The sequence below is a fragment of the Centruroides sculpturatus genome, unplaced genomic scaffold (genome assembly GCF_000671375.1).
Source record: "Centruroides sculpturatus isolate CEXI.00-Female unplaced genomic scaffold, Cexi_2.0 scaffold922, whole genome shotgun sequence".
Taxonomy (NCBI): Eukaryota; Metazoa; Arthropoda; class Arachnida; order Scorpiones; family Buthidae; genus Centruroides; species Centruroides sculpturatus.
In genome coordinates this window covers 249015-273332 of record NW_019385066.1, presented here as the reverse complement: position 1 = coordinate 273332, position 24318 = coordinate 249015, and the positions used below count along the sequence as shown (strand labels likewise).

Genomic DNA, 24318 nt, shown 5'->3' with positions numbered 1-24318 from the left:
AAATTGGAATGAGCTAAGTAATACAGTAATGTTCCTTAATTCTTTCAGATGTTGATCTTGTTGTGGAGCCTGCATAGTAAAATTCTCTTCATTTTGCTTAACTTCAGTGCATAAACTCCAGGTATGTTCATTTATTTTCTTGCACCTTTTAAATTCTTTAAGAACATATTCATTCTCAAGTTCAATATCAGCTGTTCTGGAAGTTTACAACCATTATTGATTGAAGCCAATCTAAAAAGGGTTAAAAACATTTCCAATTAAGATTAATAGGATTTTTGGCTTCCATAACAAGCAGTAACAAAAACTTATATTAATAAACAATAAAAATTCTATAAAATTTTTAAATGAAATTCTAGTTGAATTTGTGAATATTTTTTCATTACGTATTTTTGACTGTGTGCAAAATGTCAAATTTTATTTTTAAAATTTTAATAAAATCAGATAAATTTGTATTTTTATAACTAGAATATAATAAGCTAAAAGAAATCCCGCAACCAATAGATTAATTATATTTTATTTTCCTGAATAATATGAAGCCAAAGTCCATGGAAATTTATTAAAGACAGTTCATCAGTATTAAATTACATTGTAATTTCATATAGATGATCTTTCCTTAATTATAACCATAAAGGGTGTCCCATTAACAGTGTCAGATGTAAATTGTTCATTATTGGCAACCTTGAAAATGTCAGGTAGTTTTCAACAACCCACAAACAATTCCTAACCTTAAGACAGATTCAATGTGTTATTGGTGAAATTGAGCTGAAATTACTTGGCAGTGTCATATGTAATTTTGTATGAAGAGTGCAAGTGTGCTGTCAATCACGAGAAACATTTGGTGAATGCAGTCTTCCGCACAGAAAAATGACTTAGCACTGGAATGGTTTGTAATGTTTCTTTATACTGAAATAAAAATATCCATAGTTCACATGTTCAATAAATGATGTATTTTATTTCACAATTAAATCTAGCACAACTACTGACACATCTTACATTTAATTTATACCAATATTAAGATACTAATGTAATTTTCACTAGTATCTGTACTTTTTTTAAATTAAAGTTAGTAAAAGAAATTTATATATTATACAATGTCTGACAATGAATACAGAAAATAAATTTCTGTAACGAGAACAGATTTAAGAAAAATTATTTCTAAGAAAAAAAAATTGTTAGTAATAATAGAATAGCAAGCCCAGCAAAATTTAAGCAACTTAATATAAGATTTACTTATTACTATTTAAATAATAACTTTAAACTAAATACAGTCAATCCCTGAGATAGAATACCAATTTAATTGGCATCCCCATTTTTCTCAATAATTATATTTTAAAAGCTGATGATTAATGGCTTATAGAAGCATTTGTATTATTTGTAATAATATTTAGCTGTATATTTTTCATATATATTAAAAATGGTTAGTTCATTACACTAATTATTATATAAGAAAGCAAAAACAGTCAATAAATCCACATGCTGTTATGTATCTCATTGTAAACTTTAATAAAAAGACTCACCAAACCACGTTCCCATCACCAGGTAAGTCAAAGAAAAATGAGAAAAAAATTCTTAGTAAGTAAAATTTATAATCATGAATAACAATTGATTTTGTATTTACTTTATACAATAAAGAAATATTTAAAACATTTAAGATTATTACAAAGCTACAAAAAACCAAATAACCAACAGAAAAATTGATAAGAGACAACACTTTCGCCTGTGTTGAGCGTGCATCCTCAGACTAACTAATCCCGCAGCTGTTGAATAAGACAGAAAGAGGGAGAGGAAAGTAGGTTTACAGTTCAAAGAACAACTTCCATACTGTGGGGAAAGAGTCTACATTACAGAAGTTAATAGAAGTATTTTTGTGGGAGGCCTTATAAATTTCCACTTGCTGCAGGGAAGAGCTACAAATGAGGCACTTCCCAATTTTTCTGCTGGTTATTTAATTTTTTTGTAGCTTTGTATCAGATTTACCTAGTTTTTGAGTAGTTGTATTTAAGATTAAATTATCAAAACAAGAAAAACTTACACACACACAAACATTTATTTATTATAAAAATACTATTTTGGCTACAATATCTTTTATTTTCAAAATTAAATCATGTTATATAAACAACAACTCAACAAACCCGATTTTTGATTAAAGCCAGATGATCTGCCAATTTTTGGGCTATAATTAGGCTAAGTTATTAACTTAGCTTAATTATAGTCTAAAATGTGAAGAGATTGTCTGGCTTAAATCATGTTATTTTGATTATATAAAACTTCTAAAACATTCAATATGTTCAGATTAATGATTTAATGGTGCATGAAAAGTAATATAAAATTTACATATATTATATTTAATTATATTTAGTTATATAACTAAGTATAAATATTTAATATTTTTTGAAATCTCTTAAGCCATTTTTATCATTAAATTTGAGATATCAAAAATTCATTGTTAAAAATTTCTTTTTTTTTTAAAAAAAAAACTAAAATTATTAAAAAAAATAATAATGTTTTTTCACAAAAACTGTCTCCTGAAAGAAAAAAAAATCTGCTTAATTTCCCAGAAAAAAAATTAAACTGTAGGCAAAAACAATCAATTAGAGCAAGTAATAAAATCATTGCTATTAAGGAAATATGTAACATACTATACACTAAGACAGTATTTGAAGAACACACAGTAAAGTACTACATGGATACGTTTTAAGCATGAATTAAAAGAATTTTAATATATTAATAAACAAAAAGTCCGAATTTCTTAATAAGAATACTAATAATTAACTAGTGCTTTAACACTTCTTCCAGCAGTTATTTTCTCTAAATTTCATCAAACTTTTGGAAGTTCAAATTTTTTCTGCTCATATAACCAAGGAGGGCCACCGAAGAGGCAAAAAATGTTAGTATTGTTAAGAAAATAACTGCTGAAAGAAATGTTAAAGTGCTAGGTAATTATTAGTTATCTCAGTTCCAACTTCTGGAATGTTTTGATTTAATAAGAATAATTATTTCCTTGCTACCTGTCTTCTCATTTCTCTATAAATCCAATTTCTAAACTATATAATAAACTTAGGTAAAATTAGGTAAAGATTCAAGTTACCCCACATTTAAAATAACAGCTTTAAGATCAGTAATGGAAAAAGTATATTCTCTTAATATATATTATTCAAATAATAATCACCCGTGAATGATAGACATGGCTACTGTTTGAGAATTTCTGAAAACAATGTAAAATTAATAATAATCATAAATTATAGTATATTGAAACCATACTAATTTAACAAACGAACTTTACTAGAAAATGACATATGCACAATATACAATAGGTGTATTTTTTTATTATTTTCTTATTACTGATATATATAGAAGCTAATGCACATTATAAAGAAAGATACCAGTTTTAGAAATCAAAATTTCCTAAGTAAATATGAAATTATTTTATTGATAATGAATGTCAAATGGATATGCATGAAGAAAATAACAATAGTTGTGAATAGCAACTGCAGAGAAAATATAAAATAGTAGCCATAGATATTCAAATAAAACTGGTATATATATTCATTTTCTAGTATTACAGACATTAAAAAACAAATCTAAACATGCACATTCAAAAAAATTAATTGGGATTAATTAGAATTTTTAATACTGATAATTAAGCTGTAAGAAACAATTATTTATTTATNTCAGAGGCACGTTTAATAAGTTTAAAAATTGAGGGCCACCATATATTATCAAAGATACCACAGCACCGCAAAATATTTTCTATTTGCTCAAGGATTTCTTAAAAGACAGAACAACTAAGCTTAAATTGGCTTTGTTAAAAAAAACCTGCTCCCTAAATATAGGATGTCTTCAAGGATCAGTATCTGGACCACTACTCTGGAGATGTTATTATAAATGACTTGTTAATTAAATTATCAAACTGTTTGTTAATCAGTTATAAAATCAGCTATATTATTAAAAATTAATTATTGATGATTTTCCAAAATTTCTTAAAGCCCAAACACCTGGACACACGATGCAAATACCAGACAGGCAGCAACACTTGTAATGGACAAAACATTGTATTGGTGGGGACATCTAAATCACATCATGGCAGGGGTAGAAATATATGACAGTTGTATCTATGGTTTGTTTCATTTTCAAATAAAAACTGAATACTTTAAATATGGGTGAACCCTAGGTTATGACCATCTTATGATAAAACATTTTATACAAAATTAACAAGACAATTATCTATCAGCATTACAGAAATCTTTTCTGTAATGCTAATACACAATTATCTTGTTAATTTTGTAACATTGCTTGGTATGGAGTGTTTTTAGATTTTATAACATTAATAATAATAATAATAATGAAATATTTTTGTTTGAATTTTTGTTCTCCAATGAAAAATAATTTAAAAAGTTTATTTTAACATTTTAATTTAACATAAATAATTGTAAAAACTTTTCTGTAAAAAGTTCATACATACACATACACACGCACATGCGCACGTGTGTGTGAAAGGACATGCACATGTGTAATGTTACATTCACAACTTCATATATTGCACAACTTTGATAGCATTTTAGACAGAAGAAAAAACAAATTAGTCATTTGATTATTTAGTCACGATAAAAACAAAACATTAAACAAAAAACTGACCTTCTTTAGAAGTATTTTTTCTTTCCATGGAAATTTCCTGATTCTGTGAATAAAACATTGAATTATAAAAAAAAACACTTAAAATAGAGCAAATAATGATCAATAGTATTATTAGATACAATTTCTGTTTAAAAATTCATTGACTAAATATATTCCAATTTTTATCTTTTACATTTTCCTGAATTATTTGTGACGGCAATTTATAATATAATAAAAATTAACTCGTTTAATATATTAGATTAATAAGTAATAAATTAACTTAACTTTATTAATTATTTTATAATCTAATTAAACTTCATATTACAGTCAATATTTATTCTAATTAAGTTAATTAAATTATTCAACATTTCTTAGAAATTAAATGATTAAAAAAAAAATTCTTACTGTAGATTAAGCAATTTAGGAAAGACATAATTCATTAAATCATTCCAGGAATTTTTTTTGAGATTGTAATCCAAACATTTAAATATCTTTACCAAAAATCATGATGATAGCTTCTAAACCTTATACACATACACACATCACTAGCATACAAAGTTAATTACAGCTTTCTCTCTCTCTCTCCTCTAGTATTAGTATATGTAGAATAAAATTGTTTAATGAGAAAATAAACTCCATGTGATCATTAAATTTTATCTTTTCAATTTCATTGCATACAGCATTATGTGATATGCCACCTGACTTCCAAAACTCCATCTGGTAAAATGATAAACATAATACGCAAACAAAAGAGGTCACAGCTGCTTTTTAGCACAGGAGTTTTATACCGATCTTAGAAAATTATTTGCTGATAGGACTTTTACAACTGTAAATTTAAATATTACTTCAAATGTTTAAGATGGTAAGATAATTTTATTCAACTATAAATTATATTTAATACATCTTAAAAATATTAAACTAAATGAATTTTGGTCAATTATAAAGTAGCAACTTGATAATTTTATATATATAGCTACATAGCTGTATTACTATTTTAGATTAATTATATTACTAAATTTTGAAAAATCTAAGTTATACTGTATTAATACTGTATATTGACCTTGGAAGATATTGAAAAACACTATTTCCTCTTATTGATTTATTAACTTTAGAATTAATTTAAAGTTTAAAAGTATTAAACAAATAATTTAAAAAGGTTTGATGAAAAAAATATCATTAAATGCATGCACACGGAAGTTTTCTTCAGCTTATAGTTAAAATGAATTATTATTGTATACGCTATTTACTTCAAGAATATATAATTATTAGTAAATACTTATATGGAAAAGATAAAATGATGATAAATTATACAACAATAAATATTTGCATCTTTCTGTTAAAGTTCAAACTGATTCTGAATTTTAACTGAAATTACTTTTAATTTAATTTTTACATATAATAAGATATAATAAAATTATACTACATAAAATGTTAATAAGTTCTAGTCCAGGAGTTCATTAACTTCAAATGTAAACAATAAATTGCTACATGAATTATTAAAATATTTCATTCAATAAACAAAATGAATGCAAACAGTTTTTTCTCTTCTGTAATCTTAAAAATAGATTTTTTTTTGTCATACTCCACTCAAATAAATTTATTAAAAAAGTTTAATTGGTTTGAAAAAATAGATAAAAATTGTCATTAATAATAATTTCAAAGTTTTTAATTAAAAAAAAACAAACATTCTAAAGATTTTAATAAAAAATATTTACATAATTCTCACAAATTCTGAACTGACACCTGTTAAAAAAATTCTCTCTTTGATTTCTCTCTTTTGAGTTATTTAATTGAAAATTTACTTATAAACAGAGTATTGAGAGCAGAAATATAAAATTTAACACATTTTATTTTTATTTAAAGCATTATTAATAATGATATACAAATAATTATGCATTATTCTAGGCAAAAACTAATAGTACTAAACAACAAAGCAGAATTTTGTTTCGTATAAAAAAAAAACTAATTACTGAAGGGATATTTTGTCATCATAATATAGTTAATCCACGAGAAAGTGAAATATCATAGTAAAATATCAAATAAAACAATAATAAAAAACTGATTCGAAATTTGTGTGTTATATCCAAGAATAATTTAACTTTCAACCTAATTTGTAATAAATAATTTAATGTTATGCAGAAATCTTGCAAATATACTGCAAGTCATCAGAATTGTGATTAACATTAAAAGAAACCTAATCCAATATCACCATTAATATCAGATAATTACGGTGTTTGAAACTTCCCGAGTCAATATGTATCATATAAGAAGCTCATCAAAGAAAGTTAATTATTTTAATTAACAGAGAAATAATTAACTCATATCAAATTCAAAACATAATGAATCTTAAATTATTTCAAATGAATAGCATATTTAAACATTTACTTTTAAAATAATAACTTATAAAAACGTTTTTTCAATAGATTTTGTAATAGAATTAGGAATTATTATTATTGTATACAATTTATTTAAATAAGTATTATCAAGTAACTTAATATTTCATAACACTTGAAATGTATTTTCAAAAAATTGAAAGAAAATTAAATAATAAATAATGTAAGCAATTTAAATTTTCTGTAGGCTATTTATAAATGTAACAGCTATTAAAATATTTATTGTATCTGGAATGTTTAAACATACATCAGAAAACAAATGCAAATTTTATATTTAATTTCATTTATTTATTTCCAAATAAAATTAAAATATTAGTTATTCAAGAAGTAATACCTTCTAATTTTTTCAAGTTTTGGTAAAATGTATGTAAATTTTAATTGCACAAGATTATTTGAATCCTGCAAAGTTTCAGTAGTGTATACCAAATGACATGCTACACCAGTCATTCAAAGTGAAAGATGAAGCAATAATGCATGATTAAATTGATGAAATAATGCATGATTAAATAAATTAAAATAAATGCATGATTAAATTGATGAAATAATGCATGATTAAATTGAAATGATATGCTAGCAATAGAGATTCACCTATGTCAAAATCTTCTACAGGGATATAACAGAGGATGTAAACACAGTTAGGAAGTGATCAAGACACATCAGTTACAAAGAGTGAATTGAAAGACAGATGACAAATTACCCTCATACTGAACTGACAAATGATTTCTTGAAAACAATAATTTATATAAGCTGAATGGAACATCACAATCAGATATTTGTATTTGAAAACAGGAACTGGTATTAGTGATGTTTACATAATAATTGTAAAGAATACACAAAGCTAAGTGCCAGAAAGAGTCTACATGGTTTATGAGGAGAGAGAAGGAACAAGCTGCAAATGCATGCCAATCTTATAGACTAGTGTTTCCCAACCAGAAATATGCCAAGTAGTACTATGGGGTACAGAAGGCATTGGGTTCACAATGATTGAAGTTAGTTAAGGTCAAAAGTATAGTATAAATGGACATAAAATATTTTCCTAGTTCCATACACTATCTGTTCTATTTCAATTAGTTTCAGTGGAATAAGAATTTTTCTAGCTTTTTCATTCATTGCAGAATTACAGTAGAGCATCGATTATCTGAATACCAATCAACCGAAACAATAGTTAACCGACAGTGTTCCAATTGACAAATTCAAATTTCCGCTAGTGCTGTGGCACTGCAATATTTGGCTATGTCTTGGGCTACTCGAATATTATTTTTGTTGGTGTGCATGTTTTAGCTAGCAGCACCAGTGCGACCACAAGAGGGTACTTAAGGATAAGCCAGTATTTGAACTAGGCTTTTTCCCCCCATCGTGAGTGGTGAGTTTTGTTTGTTTTTTGTGGTGTTTTTCTAAGGACTGTGTGTCATGCTGAATTGGAACGTTTTTGATACTAGATTAACTTCCAAAATATAATTTTTTTGTTTTTATATTTTTCAATATATTTATTTTGTTTGTGTAAAATAAAGAAATAATTTTTAATGNTTCAAATATGATGTTAAAACGGTTTTGTTGTTACAAGTATGCTTTTTTTTTAACATTATCTAGAATAGTAAAATTGTAGGACCGATAAAAATTTGACATTATATTAGGGATGTCGTTACATTCGATGACATTATAATCGGGTTAAACTGTATATTGTTCGTGCAAAATAAAAAAAACAATTTTGGATGATACAATAGCCATGATTATTATTTTAAAAAAATTTTCATCAGGCTTAACATTGACGAAAATTCAATGCGAAGCAACACACAATGGAGAAAAATTTCAACATGGGATAGGTTAATATATTTTTTCATACACGATCAGTTATCCGAACAATCAATGCTCTACTGTACCTATAAATTGAGATAACTGAAAGTGTACTGAAAAACGAGCAATTATTTATTGTGACATCACCACAATGAGGGACTGAAATTTATCATCATAATTTAATTTATTTAATTAAAGTACAGGCATTGATGTTTAGGAGTGTTTCCCCTGTACATCATACTTTTCCTGTTAACAATAGAGTCATGCCAATCATCTATCTAATTCTGTTTAGGGAAAAATTTTTGAATTGAAATAATGTAACTTCTGTTCCAAACTGGAAGTTTGTATATAGTTAATCTGGACCTCCTGCCCTGCCTTCTGTAAGCTTTCCATATCTGGTCTTCCCTTTCATTTATCTAACACCATTCTCAAGATCAAGGAAGAACAGACAAACAAACAGATGACAGTGAGAATTTATAGGTCTACAATTTTTTCAAATTCCATCCAATTTAAGTTAGAATATTCTGGAATATTAAGAAAGTTGTTGGAGTTGGTTTAGTTATATTTAAGGTATCATATTTCTGATTAATTAAATCAGAAATATGATACCTTAAATACTACTAAACCAACTCCACAGCATTAAAATACAATAAAAATAGAGAAAGTCAAACCTTAATTTTCAGGAAGTATTTCTTCCATCAGCTGTATACTATATATGAAACTTTTTAAACAATCTTCAGAATAAGTTATGTTGAACATTCCATTCCCCATCAGATTCAAATTCATCAAACCAGCTGTGAATTCAACATTCTCTACCTCAACTTAATTTCTAGACCAAAAAGGTGTATGAGCTGGGTGGAGGTCAGGATGCAACATAAAGTAACAGCTCCAAGATTGTTTGGACTTTGGAAAAACACAAAGTGAGATGGCCTGTTCAAATGTCTGTAAAGGAGATGGGCACCTACATGTGAAAAGATTCTAATGGAAGGTACTAGAAGATGATGAGTGCAAGATATCAGGAAGAAGTTGAGAACAAGTTGTTAAAGATGTGATGAAATTGGAAGAGGCAGAGATAAAAGAATTAACTGTTTTATATTAAAGGAACTTGTATCCCCATCAATGGTACAGGAAGAAACCATTCAAGCAACATTGAAACTACTCTGGCCCAGATAGAGTATTACAATTAAGCAATTGTATTTCATGTTTAAAAGGAAATTTCATCTCCAGAAGGTCAGACTGCTAATTGATCCTTGGTATCAGGGATTCTTGCAGAAGTTATGGTGCAGAAGATGGATGAGAAAGTGGTAAAAAAGTTTGACAATGATTTGTAGATAAATAGGTACATTGATAATTATTTACTTGTTTGAAAGAATGACAAAGTAGAAGAATATTGTTTCCATTTATCTTTTTTCTTTTTACAAAGTACTGAAATTGGAGATAGAAAGGAAAGGAGAGAAGGAAATATATTATTTGGATATTATCTTATTATTTTGATAGGAAGTAAGATAAGCACTCAGGTTTATAAGAAAGAAATAGAAGAGCCTTTGATATATTGGAAATCTAGAGAACTAGTTAGGTACAAAGTAGCAGCAGTTCAAAGTTTGTTTGGAACATATTCATTCACCACATTCAGAATCATTGATCTTCTAAACTGTCATCTTAATCTATGTGTTTCTTCGTTTAAACCAACTCATTCACTATAAAATGTATAAGTCAGGAGTAAAGCTGAACAGGATAGTAAGAAAAGGTGTGAAAAGCGGGGAGGAGGATGAAAAAAGCGGAACATGGAGAAGGGAATGACCTTTTGTCAGTATCCCGAGGGAATAAAAGATGTTGAATAGGTTTGTAAAAAGGTAGAAGGGAGGGTGGCATTCTAGAATAGCAACATGATGTTTGATATGTTGAGAAATAAAAAGCTACATTTAAGAGCATACAACAATCCAAAGTATATTTAATAAAGATGGAGAGAGGCACAACAGAGGATGACTTGTATGTAGGATCTATAAGAAGGAATATAAGAGAATAAATGATGCTAAGAGTAATGTAATTAAACATATCTTAAAAACAAATTTGGTGCAAGAGGCTTGTGACAGAAATGTAAAAATATTGTGGGATGAAACAAGGATAATTTATGAAGAAGAAATATATACAAATGTGAGAACAGTGAAACAGATGTGTATTTACTTTTTCTTATGCTTAGGAAGCAAGGTGATAATAAATAAAAAATGATGCTGATGCATTATTGGAAGTTTGAAAGTCAGTGATTGATAGGAAGACAGACAGTAAAGAAATTAAAGGTTAAAAAAGAAAATAGAAACTGAAGGATATGGTGAAGAGGAAGATGCCAATTGTTGAGAAATGTAGGTTAGATGATATGGAGAGGTCTGATACGATAGAAGGTACAATTGATTTAATAAATGTGAATTTAAATCTGATAGAAAAAACATGGAATAGAACATTGGACATCTTGTTCTAATTATTATTCTAGAAGTTATGTATGCTGTGTACTGCTGACGATGAAAAGAAAACGTTTCAGAGGATAGATAAAGTGGATTCCTTGATGAAGGTTTAACTTTGTATTTTTGTTGCAGAAATAAAATATAACAACAAATTATATACATATTACATAAACTTATATTATATAATATAAATTAAAATATTCTGTAAGAAAATTTTCTTCCAGATATTCTAAATTAACTCAATTCTGATTATTAAATTTAATAGAAGATGGCAACTTAATTTGGACCAAAAACATGTGATTACTTTATCTTATATAATCGAGATGGGTTGATAATGATAATAAGTGCAAGCCCAAACAGTTAGGGATTGAAAGTTGAATTTGATACACAGAGTAGATCATGAGAACATACACTAAGAAGAGATGAGAGGGTGAGGGTTAACAATTACCCTGAAGAACTTAGCTTCTACTGTAATATTTTAGATGCCTTTTTTGCATTTATGCAGGATATCAAACATATTTTTAGACCCTTCTAAAAATTCTGAATGCTATTTAGTATTCCATGATATATAAAGATGACATGGGGAGCACATGCACATAAGTTCACTTTATTTGAACTCTTCATCTTAATGTTTGATTTTATGTTCAAATTTATATTTATGAATAATTCTGGAAGATCCAGCTTATTTTTTGAATTTAGTAAAACCTGAAGAACTACTCAGAGTTACGAAAATGCTTATTATTCATCACTTAGTGGTACTACACACCGATTAATGGTTGCAGTGAATCTTATTTATCATTATATCGGTGTGGTAAGCAGATATCTAAAAATTCTGTAATTAGTCTCAGAAGAGGAGGACCTAATTCTTGCACTTGGTGAAAATGGTGATAATCTAAATCTTTGCTATCATTACTTTTTGTCCGAGCAATGCCGAACTCATCTGCTAGTTTCTATATATCTGATTAGCCAAGTTATGACCGAATGAATCTAACATTATCATTTGGTTAAAAACTAAACTTCAGAGAAAAATATTTTAAATCAAAATGAGTTTCATGCATATAATGATTCAAAAGACAAATGAAAAATTTCAAATAAGCAAGCAAGATGGACAAAATCATAACTACCAGTTCCAAATACAAACAAGAAACATTCTATTCTCTTCAGTCATAACACAATTGAGAGATAATATCCATTTTTCTTAAAAAAATAATTATTTATAAAAAATGTTTTGAAATCAGTTCTCTATTTCAATATTCTACAGAGAGATTTTTCACAGCTTTGTATCAAATTATTTTTATTTTAATATATCTATTATTAGTGTTGATATTGTTTAATTTCTTACAAAATTACCAGAATCATCAATAATATTTTATTTGGAAATAATTAATTTGGCAGTTTTTAAATTTGTATCATTTTCCAATATTGAATAAAGAAGAAAATAATCCTCGTATACAGTAGAGTCTCTGTAATCTGACATATATCAGACTGGCGGGTGTTGAATTACTGGATTTTGTATGTACAGTATGTATTGTATAGTATAAAAACACACTTGGTTCATAGGCTAGTTTATCATATTAATTGCCATTGGTTGTTTTGCCAACTGCACATACAACAAACTGACAATATACTCGTACATCAGTCTCTTTCTGTTGCACACATCAAATGATAATGAAAATTTTATTTGCACCACCCTGCAGCAGTGTAGTGTCAAATTACCGGATGTGTCGTGAAAAGCGGGGAGGAGGATGAAAAAAGCGGAACATGGAGAAGGGAATGACCTTTTGTCAGTATCCCGAGGGAATAAAAGATGTTGAATAGGTTTGTAAAAAGGTAGAAGGGAGGGTGGCATTCTAGAATAGCAACATGATGTTTGATATGTTGAGAAATAAAAAGCTACATTTAAGAGCATACAACAATCCAAAGTATATTTAATAAAGATGGAGAGAGGCACAACAGAGGATGACTTGTATGTAGGATCTATAAGAAGGAATATAAGAGAATAAATGATGCTAAGAGTAATGTAATTAAACATATCTTAAAAACAAATTTGGTGCAAGAGGCTTGTGACAGAAATGTAAAAATATTGTGGGATGAAACAAGGATAATTTATGAAGAAGAAATATATACAAATGTGAGAACAGTGAAACAGATGTGTATTTACTTTTTCTTATGCTTAGGAAGCAAGGTGATAATAAATAAAAAATGATGCTGATGCATTATTGGAAGTTTGAAAGTCAGTGATTGATAGGAAGACAGACAGTAAAGAAATTAAAGGTTAAAAAAGAAAATAGAAACTGAAGGATATGGTGAAGAGGAAGATGCCAATTGTTGAGAAATGTAGGTTAGATGATATGGAGAGGTCTGATACGATAGAAGGTACAATTGATTTAATAAATGTGAATTTAAATCTGATAGAAAAAACATGNTAAGGAAGTTGACCCAAAGTGAATTTTTGATATTTTAAGTAAGTTTTAAATATTAGGCAATAAATTGCTTTTGCAAATAAAAACTATTTGTTGACTAACAAACGTGTGTATTTTCATCAAATCATGAAAAGAACCTCCCATAGTTTTCACCAGGCTTTGAAGCCACATTTCCTTGAAGAAAATCAAATACCTGAGGCCATATTCTGGTCACCCACCCACAGTCATTCTAAGAAGTAAACTCTGACATCAGGACTGAACACGTAGCTTCTTCTTGTAATCTAATTTTGTAAATTTGGGAGTGTTTCAAATATGATGTTAAAACGGTTTTGTTGTTACAAGTATGCTTTTTTTTTAACATTATCTAGAATAGTAAAATTGTAGGACCGATAAAAATTTGACATTATATTAGGGATGTCGTTACATTCGATGACATTATAATCGGGTTAAACTGTATATTGTTTGTGCAAAATAAAAAAAACAATTTTGGATGATACAATAGCCATGATTATTTTTTTAAAAAATGGGAACTTTTCGTTACACATCGACAAAAATTCAACAGAGAGAAATTTTGAAATTAGATAAGTTAATTTCATCAAAGATGCATCATGGACTATCTCGTGGTCATGGCCAGCAAAGTTTGAATGATTGCGCCCAAAAGCAGCGATATCAAAGAAGTTAGGAGAATGAGAATGAGACCTGCCTTGAGCATCAAAGTGATTCCGTCTCTGAGACATAGTTTTGTCCCAAATACGGTTTTGCCGTTTTACTTGTTTTTAAAAATATTTCTAACATTCTCAATTATTCTGTACCCCTTTACCTTTAAATAACGATAAACAGATCCAAACTTAAACTGGTAAAATGAAGTCATTTCAATCAATTTTTATAATGACAATAATTTTGACATGTTTACTTAATAAAACTAAATATCAAAAGAAAAATTTGTTGTTTCATCAAAACAGTACAGCATAGCCATGGAATTCCAATGTACATCTGTAATTTTCTTTAACCAAATTAATATCCCACACAAACATTTTGATTAATAAATTCAGCAACATTGTGAAATTAAGCCCAAATTTAGAATATCGCAATTAATTTAAAATGTAATAAATTAATATATTTCAATAGAAAGTGATGTCATCTCAAAACAAAACTAAAAGCAATCAAGAACTTTATAATTGCAGTGTGTGTCCTGAATATACACAGATGTAAAGATATCATTTGGATTTAATTAACTCAGAATACATATATGGTAAAATTATGATCCATCAGAGAATTCTGTTGTAATTCTAATCATTTAAATTTTATCAGTCTTCTTGTTGAAAGATGAAAGAAATTGTGGGCTACCAAAATACAGAAAAGTAGAACTTCTGTCAACTGTGAAATTACATATCTTAAAAGCAGGAAAAATAATATATGTTAAATAATGATCTTAATAGAAGCCCACATTTTGAAAAATGTTTAAGCACAGTAGGATCTAATAGAGGTGGCATGGTAGTTTAATTTCTCTATTTGAGAAAATTCCAATTATATTATAGGGTCAGTTTTCTGACCGATGTAAGGACCCAACCGAGGTCCGAATCATGTAAATCGCGATATTCCTATGATTATATAATAACGATAGATTAAATATGAGAGGGAGAGAAAAATCCCATAACTTAAACAACGCGGCACAAAATGTAGACAACGAGTCTCGGATGACTCAAACACGTGTTAAACGAACTGTCAAAGTCAGAGTGAAAAGTTATAATTCAGAGTCAAGTGGTCATATGCAGGTAGAACTTTGACCCCAGCTCTCATAAACAGTCAATCTAGGGAAACAATTTCTGAAAAGAGGGAAAGATTTAAGAGAGATAAATCATTGCATATGATCGTTCGAGTACCCAGATGACAGAAATCGCGAGTAACGGAGCTAAATTATGAGCGCGAGTCTTGCAATATTGTCAACAATCGACAGAACGGCGTCGAGCAGACACCTGGAATCGGACCTTTCTCGTGACCTGAGGCGGTCTCAGTTTATCCCAAAACAAAAGAGAGACCAATCGGGAAGCGAGAAAGGGGATGAAGGGCCAATCGGAAGTCCGAATAGTGGAAGAGAAAAACTATAAAAATCCGAAATCCGAGGTCAGGGGGGCTCTCCTCCGACTCCACGAAAGGTAGTGACTTCTCTTGTGGTGTGTCGTCGCAAAGAACTGTGAACTCCGCCGCTTTCACTTCCAGATCGTCCGCCTGGATCCGTGACCTCATCTCGTCCGCCCCGGGGCTACGACCGACGCCGAAGTTATCACCTCTCCTCAACGTCGAGAGAAGAAACTAAGGAAGGACTGTCGATTGTCGATGTAAGCATAAACGATAACCAATAAACGGCTTTCTTGTGTAAAACACTTGTCATCTTTTGCCTCCTCCGTCACAGCCCACATACAACCTTCCCTTAGGTCCATCCTGACACGGGATTAATAGATCCCACCTAGGAGACGGCAACCTTACACAGGTGCCAGGAAGTGGGGTTCAAGCCCCCTATCTCCCCCGGATCGGCCATCTTACACTGATCACATAATATAATTGGAATTCTTATTCGTTAATCATAACTTTATATAATGAAATATATCTTGATAAATAGAGTATGTTTAATTAACATATTTTATTACCTTCTTCAATGCCATGTTCTGCATGGGGTTCCTGACCTTCATGTTGTGTAGAGTTTGAATGAGACAATCTAAAAAATAATTAAAAGCATTAAAAATCTATGTAATAAATTATCCTGAGTAATAAATAAATAAATAAACACAGCAAGTCCTCACTTATTGTTGTGTAGTTATAACATTGTTGAGGAAAAATCAAAGTACATTTATAATCATTTACAATTACTGCTGTTGAATTTTCTGTATAAACAGTAAAATTTATTCTATAAGGTAAAAATTAAATGCTAGAGGTTTCAAACACAATCCAATAAGAATAATATAACAAAATTCTTTTCTCAAAATCTGGTTAATATATCTTTATTGTTCCTTGGATTTTGGTTATTCATGATATACTTTAATTGATCTTTCTCGTTACCACAGAAACTAACGGGAACGATCAATTAAACTGGTTAATAAATTTTGCATTCAGTATACTTTCACCTTTTTCAAATGAAAAACCTAAATTTAAATTAACAACACATTAGACATCATTTAATGTGCCCTGTTTTCATTCAGCATTTTAAATTTGTACAACACCCTTTATAGTTTGTTGGAATCACTAACTGTTTGTTTTGAACTGCATGGTGTAGGAGATGTTCCTTACAATTTTCTCTTTGCAAACATTTTTGCCATTTCTAGCAATGAGGATTTAGCCCCTAATACCACTCATCATAACTGATTCCCAAAATTTGATAATAATTATCTTACTTTCTTTCTTTCAGTACCAATGAAAGCAAATAAGGTTTTACTTTGTTCTGAGTAAAACCTTATTTGCTTACATTAATCTTTCTTAAATATGGTAAGTATAGCTCACATTTCAGTCTTTCATATTAGAGGGTTTTGATTATTTAGCAGCTTGGTGATGTTTATATGACCAAAAATATATAAACAAGAGTTATGTTCTTGCCATATCCTTTAGTATATGATAAATCTGATTTTATTATATGCCATTTTGTTTAACATCCCAATTTCCAAGAGCCTATTGACAATGTTAAGTGAAGACAGGCTACATACTCAAAATTCAAACCGAAATTCTTGAAATTTTGAAAAAGAAAAATAATAGTTAATATAAATAATAGTAATTTTGTTTACTTGAAATATAGATTTATATTACAGCTATATACAAAGACAGACAGACACACAGTATTGTTCAAAAGTATGGAATAACCCAACAGTTTTCAGTAAGTTTAATCATTTCTTAAAGAAGCAGTATTTTAACCTTTGTTATATCTTTTCAATAACATTGATAGGCTATTGCTGTAACATTCCATTAAGGTTACATCAATCTGGTTGCATCAGCACAACTGTCTATTGCATCATGCACATAACATGTCATATTTATGTTTAAGCTGCTTAATGTGCACTTAAAAGTTGAAAATATATAAAATAACAGAAAAAGAACTATTGAGGTATTTGAGAAGGTAATTTGACAACCAAAATTTCTTTAGTTGCTCAATGTACTGTTGTGAAGAATCTCAACAAGCTAAAATGAAAAGGCAATATGCATGATAAATCCCAATGTAGAAGATCAAGAGTGTCTCCAAAGAGAAGAGATGCTATTCTAGGAAGAATGCCAAAAATACAGGTTTACAACTTCAGAGTAAAGAAAAAACAAATGGACAGTATTGACAAGTGTTTTCGTAAGTACTGTTACCATTTGCTGAAGATTTTGCAGACTGGAATTAGAAGTCCACAAAACAAAAATAAAACCATTATTAACTGAAAAAAAAGCTGGTGAGAGTTCTTTCATCACTTTCTAAGCACTTGAACAAGAGGTTAAGGGAATTAGGAAGAAAGTCTGATAATTTTCAGGTTATATTGATAATTTCTAAAAGTTAGAAAAAAGAATTTTTAGAGTAGGGTTCACCCCTACCCTAAAAGTTCTAAATACCAATATAATAAGTAAAATTTTCATTAAGTCTGACACCATACTCAAGATATGAGCCCTAGCCCCTCTATCTCTCCTCCTTGACTTATAATCTCCAAAAAGTAATAGCATCAATACTATACATATATAGAAGTACTCCTGACAAATTTCAAAATTTCTGGTCCATGGATCCCAAGATAAAAAGCAAACTACAGGTAAACAAACATGCACACAATTTTGTTATCCCCTTAGAATTTTTGGAATCAAGGTACCTTAAAATATCAAGAAATGAAAAAACCCTGGAGGGTCACAATTTGACTGATTATAACACTTTCCTTCTATTACTTTAACAGCTAAAAAAGTAAAAGTGAAAAAGAAACATTATGAATAGGTAAAGAAGTACAGTGATGAACTGTGGACAAATAGTGAAAGGAATGTTCTCTGATGAATCATGCTTTCAGTCGTTCAGCAACAGGCACTCTCTTGTTAGGACTTATAGCGAAACCTATCAACCAGAGTGTATACCAGTCTGACTGGTATCACGAGTCAGGGCTACATCTCATTTAAGGGTTATAGACAACTGCACTTTATCAGAGACATGACAAATGCTGCTGAACACGAAGATGATATATGATATCAGGTAGTGTTGACTGGGGAAAAAAAAACAACTTTGAGGGTCAAAAATGGCTGTTCTAGCAATTCTTGTCACTTTGTCACATAAGCAAAAAGGGAAACCATCACATGTTTTCCCCTGTGATATGCTGAATTATTGTCATATTTTGTTGCTTTATGAATAAAAAGGGCACATTTCATGAATTAAGCATTAATATTTTAGACTGGTCCAAGAACCACCAATTTAAATCCTATTGATAACATCAGGGCTATATTAGAGAAGGTAAAAAAACATATTCTGAAACAAAATAGGACAAAAAGAATCATCATCAGTACTTGGCCAGCTCCTTAGGCTATCCTTAAAGCCAGAGACAGTATTGAGGACAGTCTAATATTGCTACTTTAAAACTAATACAAAACTGAAATCTCATTCATTGTTGTCATTTTATTATGCTACTTCTGTTTAACAAACTCATACTGTAACCATAAAAATAAGCCAGGTTTTTTTTTGTTAAGACAGTACTACATTCATTATTCTTGGTACTTTTTATCTTTTAATGTATTAAATGTACAATAAACAGGATCTTGGATAAATCCAAAATCCTGTTTATTGTACATTTAATACATTATATTTGGTCTAAAAAGTCAAATTATTTTCAAAACTTCATTATTTTAATAAGAAACTACAATACTTTTTAAAACAGTAACTTTATTCCATACTTTTGAATAGTACTATATTTACATATTATATATAAATTATATAGTTTATATATAATATATATATTTGTATAAATATTATATATAAATATTGCAGTAAACTCTCTAATGACGAATCTCCATAATACGAAAAGCTCTAATGAACTCTTTTTTGGGGGGGATTGTTGGAAAACACCTCTAAGTAGTAAACAGCATGATGCATCATATTGGTCAAGATATCATTTATGCTATTTCCAAATTCTGCCATACCACTGTGATCATGTACTTCTCACCAACTTGTTCCCACTTCCCATTGTCTTTCCATCTACATCTATGTATGAATCAGTGCCTGTAGAAACAGTACATGAAACTTCTTCCCACCTATCACCTGCTCAATCCCTTGCCTCATCTGCAGTCATGCCTGAACTTTCTCATACTGTATATCTGGTAAAATTTTTGTATTCATCATCACTTGTATCGTACATACATCAATTGCAAGGTTAAGGTTGTATAATTACAGGAATGAATAAAAACACTGTAAATCATAAATTTCATTACTATATATTGTTATTCAGTTGTTACTAACTGCAGTATTATCATTCTTGTACTTAGACACTAACAGTAAGTTCATCTCTACAGACATTGTCAGAATGCTACAGATATGGGCATGTGGATAAAATGACTCTCCAAGTAAAGAATACTCCAAATAATGAACTATAGAAAATTTGGTCTCCTGAAATTCATTAGAGAGTTTACTGTATATGCAGAAATTCTTTTGTAATGAAAAATATTTTTGTATTTTAAGAAAGAATATAAGAAGTGACAAAAGTTCCAATTGATTAAATTCCATCGTTAACATATCTTTATATTCAAACACAATGTTCATTTCTGAGAATATTTAACATTTCTACAATTATAAAGCAAGGTTTAAGCTGTCACTAGTTTTTTGCTAAAATGCTATAAGAATTTAGATTTAGCGACAACTTTTTTGGCACATTTTGCCAAAAAACTAACATTTTCCAAGTGGTTAACTATCGATGGGACAATATCAAAATTTCTCCCAATTTTGATTCCAATTCTTTTGAATACTTTCCAAAGTTTATTTTAGTTTAGAAAAATTAACAATTTACATTACAAACACATACATTCATTAATTAATAAACATTGAACTAAGAATGGAAATTGATTGGAAAATCCAGAATCAATCTTTTGAAAGAAACCTGAAAATTCTCCATTTATATGTAATTTTCTTTTATTGTGTAGTAGAAAATTTGTATTCTTGTTGCAGATAAAGTTGATATTGCAATGCTACCCCCAAACAAATTACAGCTAATTCCTTTTTACTAAAAAAAACTTATCCCACCATGTCATCTAAGGTTGCCATCTTTGAAAACTTTTTTGTTGGATAACACAATGACTAAAGTAATGAGCAAATGATTTTCTTTTTTAATGCATCTCACAATCGGCACACCTCATAAATCCATCATATTTAACACTAAGTGAGGTTTGGCAAACGATGCAATGAGCCAAACAATCATCAGCATCATCACAAGTTAACAAAGTTTTGAATTCATTCATTTGAGCCAGGTTTTCCTAAATCTACAACTGCATGTACTTATTTGAGAAGAAGAAGAATCAAATGAATGCCTAGACTGACTCATCTTAAAAAATCAACTTTTAAAACTCAAAACTGCAGAAAATTTAGCTTGAGAAACAGCTTATATTTTTTTTTCAGCAACACTTTAATTCCTATAAAAGAACATTTTCGACCACTTTTAACAGGTCTGCATCAGATTTAACAAAAAGATTTGAACTGTGTTCTTAAGCAGTGCGAATCTTCTTGTTAAACCTTATACAGACCTGTGAAAAGGGTCAAAAATATTTGTTTAAACAAATGTTTGACCTTTTATTATTTATAATTATAATTATTAAATTTATTAAGAGATGGTGTCTAACACTTTCCTTTAGTACCAAATTGTTTCATAATTTATTAGTATTATAGCCTGTATCTAGCCTGATGACATACAGCATTGGTTGGCTTGTAGTTATTTGTTTAAACAAATTGTTGCTGAAAAAAGTATTTAAGGTGTTGTTCAAGAGTTTTATCATTATAAGTAAACATACTAAATATTAAAAATAATTTTATATGATATTTTGTCAATTAAAATATAATTTTGTTTATATTTTAAACTGTTTTGTTGAAACTTAAATATTTTTGTCAATTGCAGGTCAAACCAACCAATACTGGCCTGGTGGCAACCCTAACATCACCTGATCTCTTCTAAAATGGGACAGTTAATACCAACCAAATGCAATCTCTCATTGCTCAGACTATGCAAAAGAAATGTCCATCTTGACAGAAGTCACCCTGTCATATATTCTGCTTTGTAAATGCCAATTGGAAACAGTTGATGTAAAAAATGTCAGCAATTTAGTAAACATCTTCATAAATGGCCCCCGAAAATGGGAATTTGATTTTCATTCAGCATTTGTTGCCTGGTGTGAATCAAAACCAAGAAGAATTGTTCAATAATGTATGATATTTGTGGGTTGTAACAACAGATTTATGGTAATATTAGTACTGAGGTACACTGTAATAATTTACAGTATCTATGAGAATAAACAAATGTTTAAACAATAATGTATTGTGTATTGTTCTGGGCAGCCTTGCGAATGAGAAATGTTAGCTACAGTTTCTCAATTTTGCCACAGAAAATTTTTTCCCAGCTTAAAACCTGATAAAAAACAAAAATAAAAAATAAAAATACATAAAATAAAACACATATTAATTTCTTTAGTTCATCTTTTGATCATTTAAATATTAAAAGTATTTGTATTGACAGAATACAGTTAACCAAAACAAGACATGAAAATATTCACGACTGTTTCAAAATATTGATTTTTCACTATTTAATACATTAATATTAAATTTTCTCAGAAGTAGATATACTAAATTTTATCTATAACAGTATCAAATATAATGTAAAACTCTACTTATAGAAACTAAACAGTCCAAATATTTCATATGAAAAGTGCCTGTACAGATATATAAGATAACACAGATTCACAATTATGTTTACTCAAACTATTACAGTTAAATAATACTATTGATAAAAAGTTCCATAAATAACAATTTATCATCATTCAAGCTGTTTTTGAAGTACTAAACAGTACAAAACACTAATTACTATATATATGTAGTAATAGAAGTTTAAACATTAAATGTGCAACTTTTTCTGTCTTGCATCTCAGTAAAGCAGTTTTATGATATATATATATATATATATCATATGGCAAGTACTTATGTATACACATGATTATTTGCTGAATATCAGTTTGTTGTGGAAATTAAAAATGTTTGTCCAAGACTCATTCTCTTTGGTTTAGCACAATATATCAAAAAGGAGTGGGAAACAGCAAATACTTGATATTAGTCAAGCAAAGTCACAAATGAATCAGCGACACTACGTAACGTTAGCCAAATGTTTGCTCAGCATTTGGCAAGTACCGAATATGTGGAGCCACCTTAATGAAACAGATAAATTATTGTTGTTTATTACTCCATTCTAACAAAAGTTTTAAAACTTGGAAATTAATTTTCTCTCTTGTAAGTACAGTACATAGCATTATAGCCCAATTATTAAAAAATTAAAATAATAATTAGCCAAAAAAACATCACTGAATTACACTAACTTAATTGCAAATTTTGATTGCATTTAGTTGCATCATTAACAATAAGATTAAATAATTCAGGTTTGTTAATAAATAAATTTACAGATTTCAGCATAAACAATGATCTGAAGAGAGAGTCAAGTTTGCAACTCTTGCTTAATTCACAAATTTCTTGCTAATCTTATCCTCCAAATACTCAGAATTGAAGTTCTTTCAGACAGACACACACACACATATATATACACACACACACACACGCACACATGCATGTGTGTGAAAGAACTTCAATTCTGAATATAGTCAATTCCGATTATTAGCTCGGTCGGTTAGTAGGACATGCTACATATTAAGACAAAACATTCAAGAACGGAATCAAATCCTATAACTATAAACCACGCCTTTTAGTAGCCCCAAAAAGCTCCGGTCCCAATGCCATGTTATTAAGCAGAATCAACTCTATTTGGATAAGGTTGGCATTTAAAGCATTGTTAATAATGAACAATATTAGTTCAATATTTCTTGATTGTAACTCTCTTAACAGTTGAAATAGCTTTTAATAGCTCTGTAAAATATTGATAGATAAATTTTGTAAAATATTTTCAAAATCTATCTAGCAATATTTTACAGAGCTATTAAAAGCTATATATATATATTTGTTTGGAGATGCAATTTAAAGCAAATCAAATTCATAAATTTTCAGTTTTTATAAACACACTTTCCTAAATGCCTAAGTTAAACAAGAAATATTCATATAATTGAAAAAAAACACAATATTTGAATTTTAAAAATGAAATAAGTAAATCCATATAATTACTACTTTCCAATTATTGTTTACTTTCTGCTTGTTTGTAGGTACAAATCAATCTTAAAAGTTTTTGAAGTTAATGGAAGATATTCAGATTTCCTACAACATTTATTAATCACTTGCATTAGGCATGTTGAAAACAGATTATTAAAATCACTTTTGTTAACAATTAACATACTACTGTTTCTATAGAAACAAGAATAAATAAGAATATATAGAAGTGAACTGAACTAGAAACTGAATACATAAAACTGAGATAAGAACTGAAAATTTGAGAGGCAGAATAATGTAAAATAAATTCT

General features: G+C 28.9%; 1 protein-coding gene across 1 annotated transcript in view; it reads right to left on the bottom strand.

The window, feature by feature from the left end:
* The window catches only part of LOC111634166, a 153483-nt gene that overhangs the window by 41783 nt on the left and 87382 nt on the right, over positions 1-24318 (bottom strand). Inside the window, exons 5-7 of the mRNA XM_023378870.1 lie at positions 16332-16399; positions 12402-12457; positions 4636-4678 (exon numbers count right to left, since the gene is read on the bottom strand). Of these exons, the coding sequence (XP_023234638.1) occupies positions 4636-4678; positions 12402-12457; positions 16332-16399 (167 nt within the window). The remainder of the gene's footprint in view (positions 1-4635; positions 4679-12401; positions 12458-16331; positions 16400-24318) is intronic.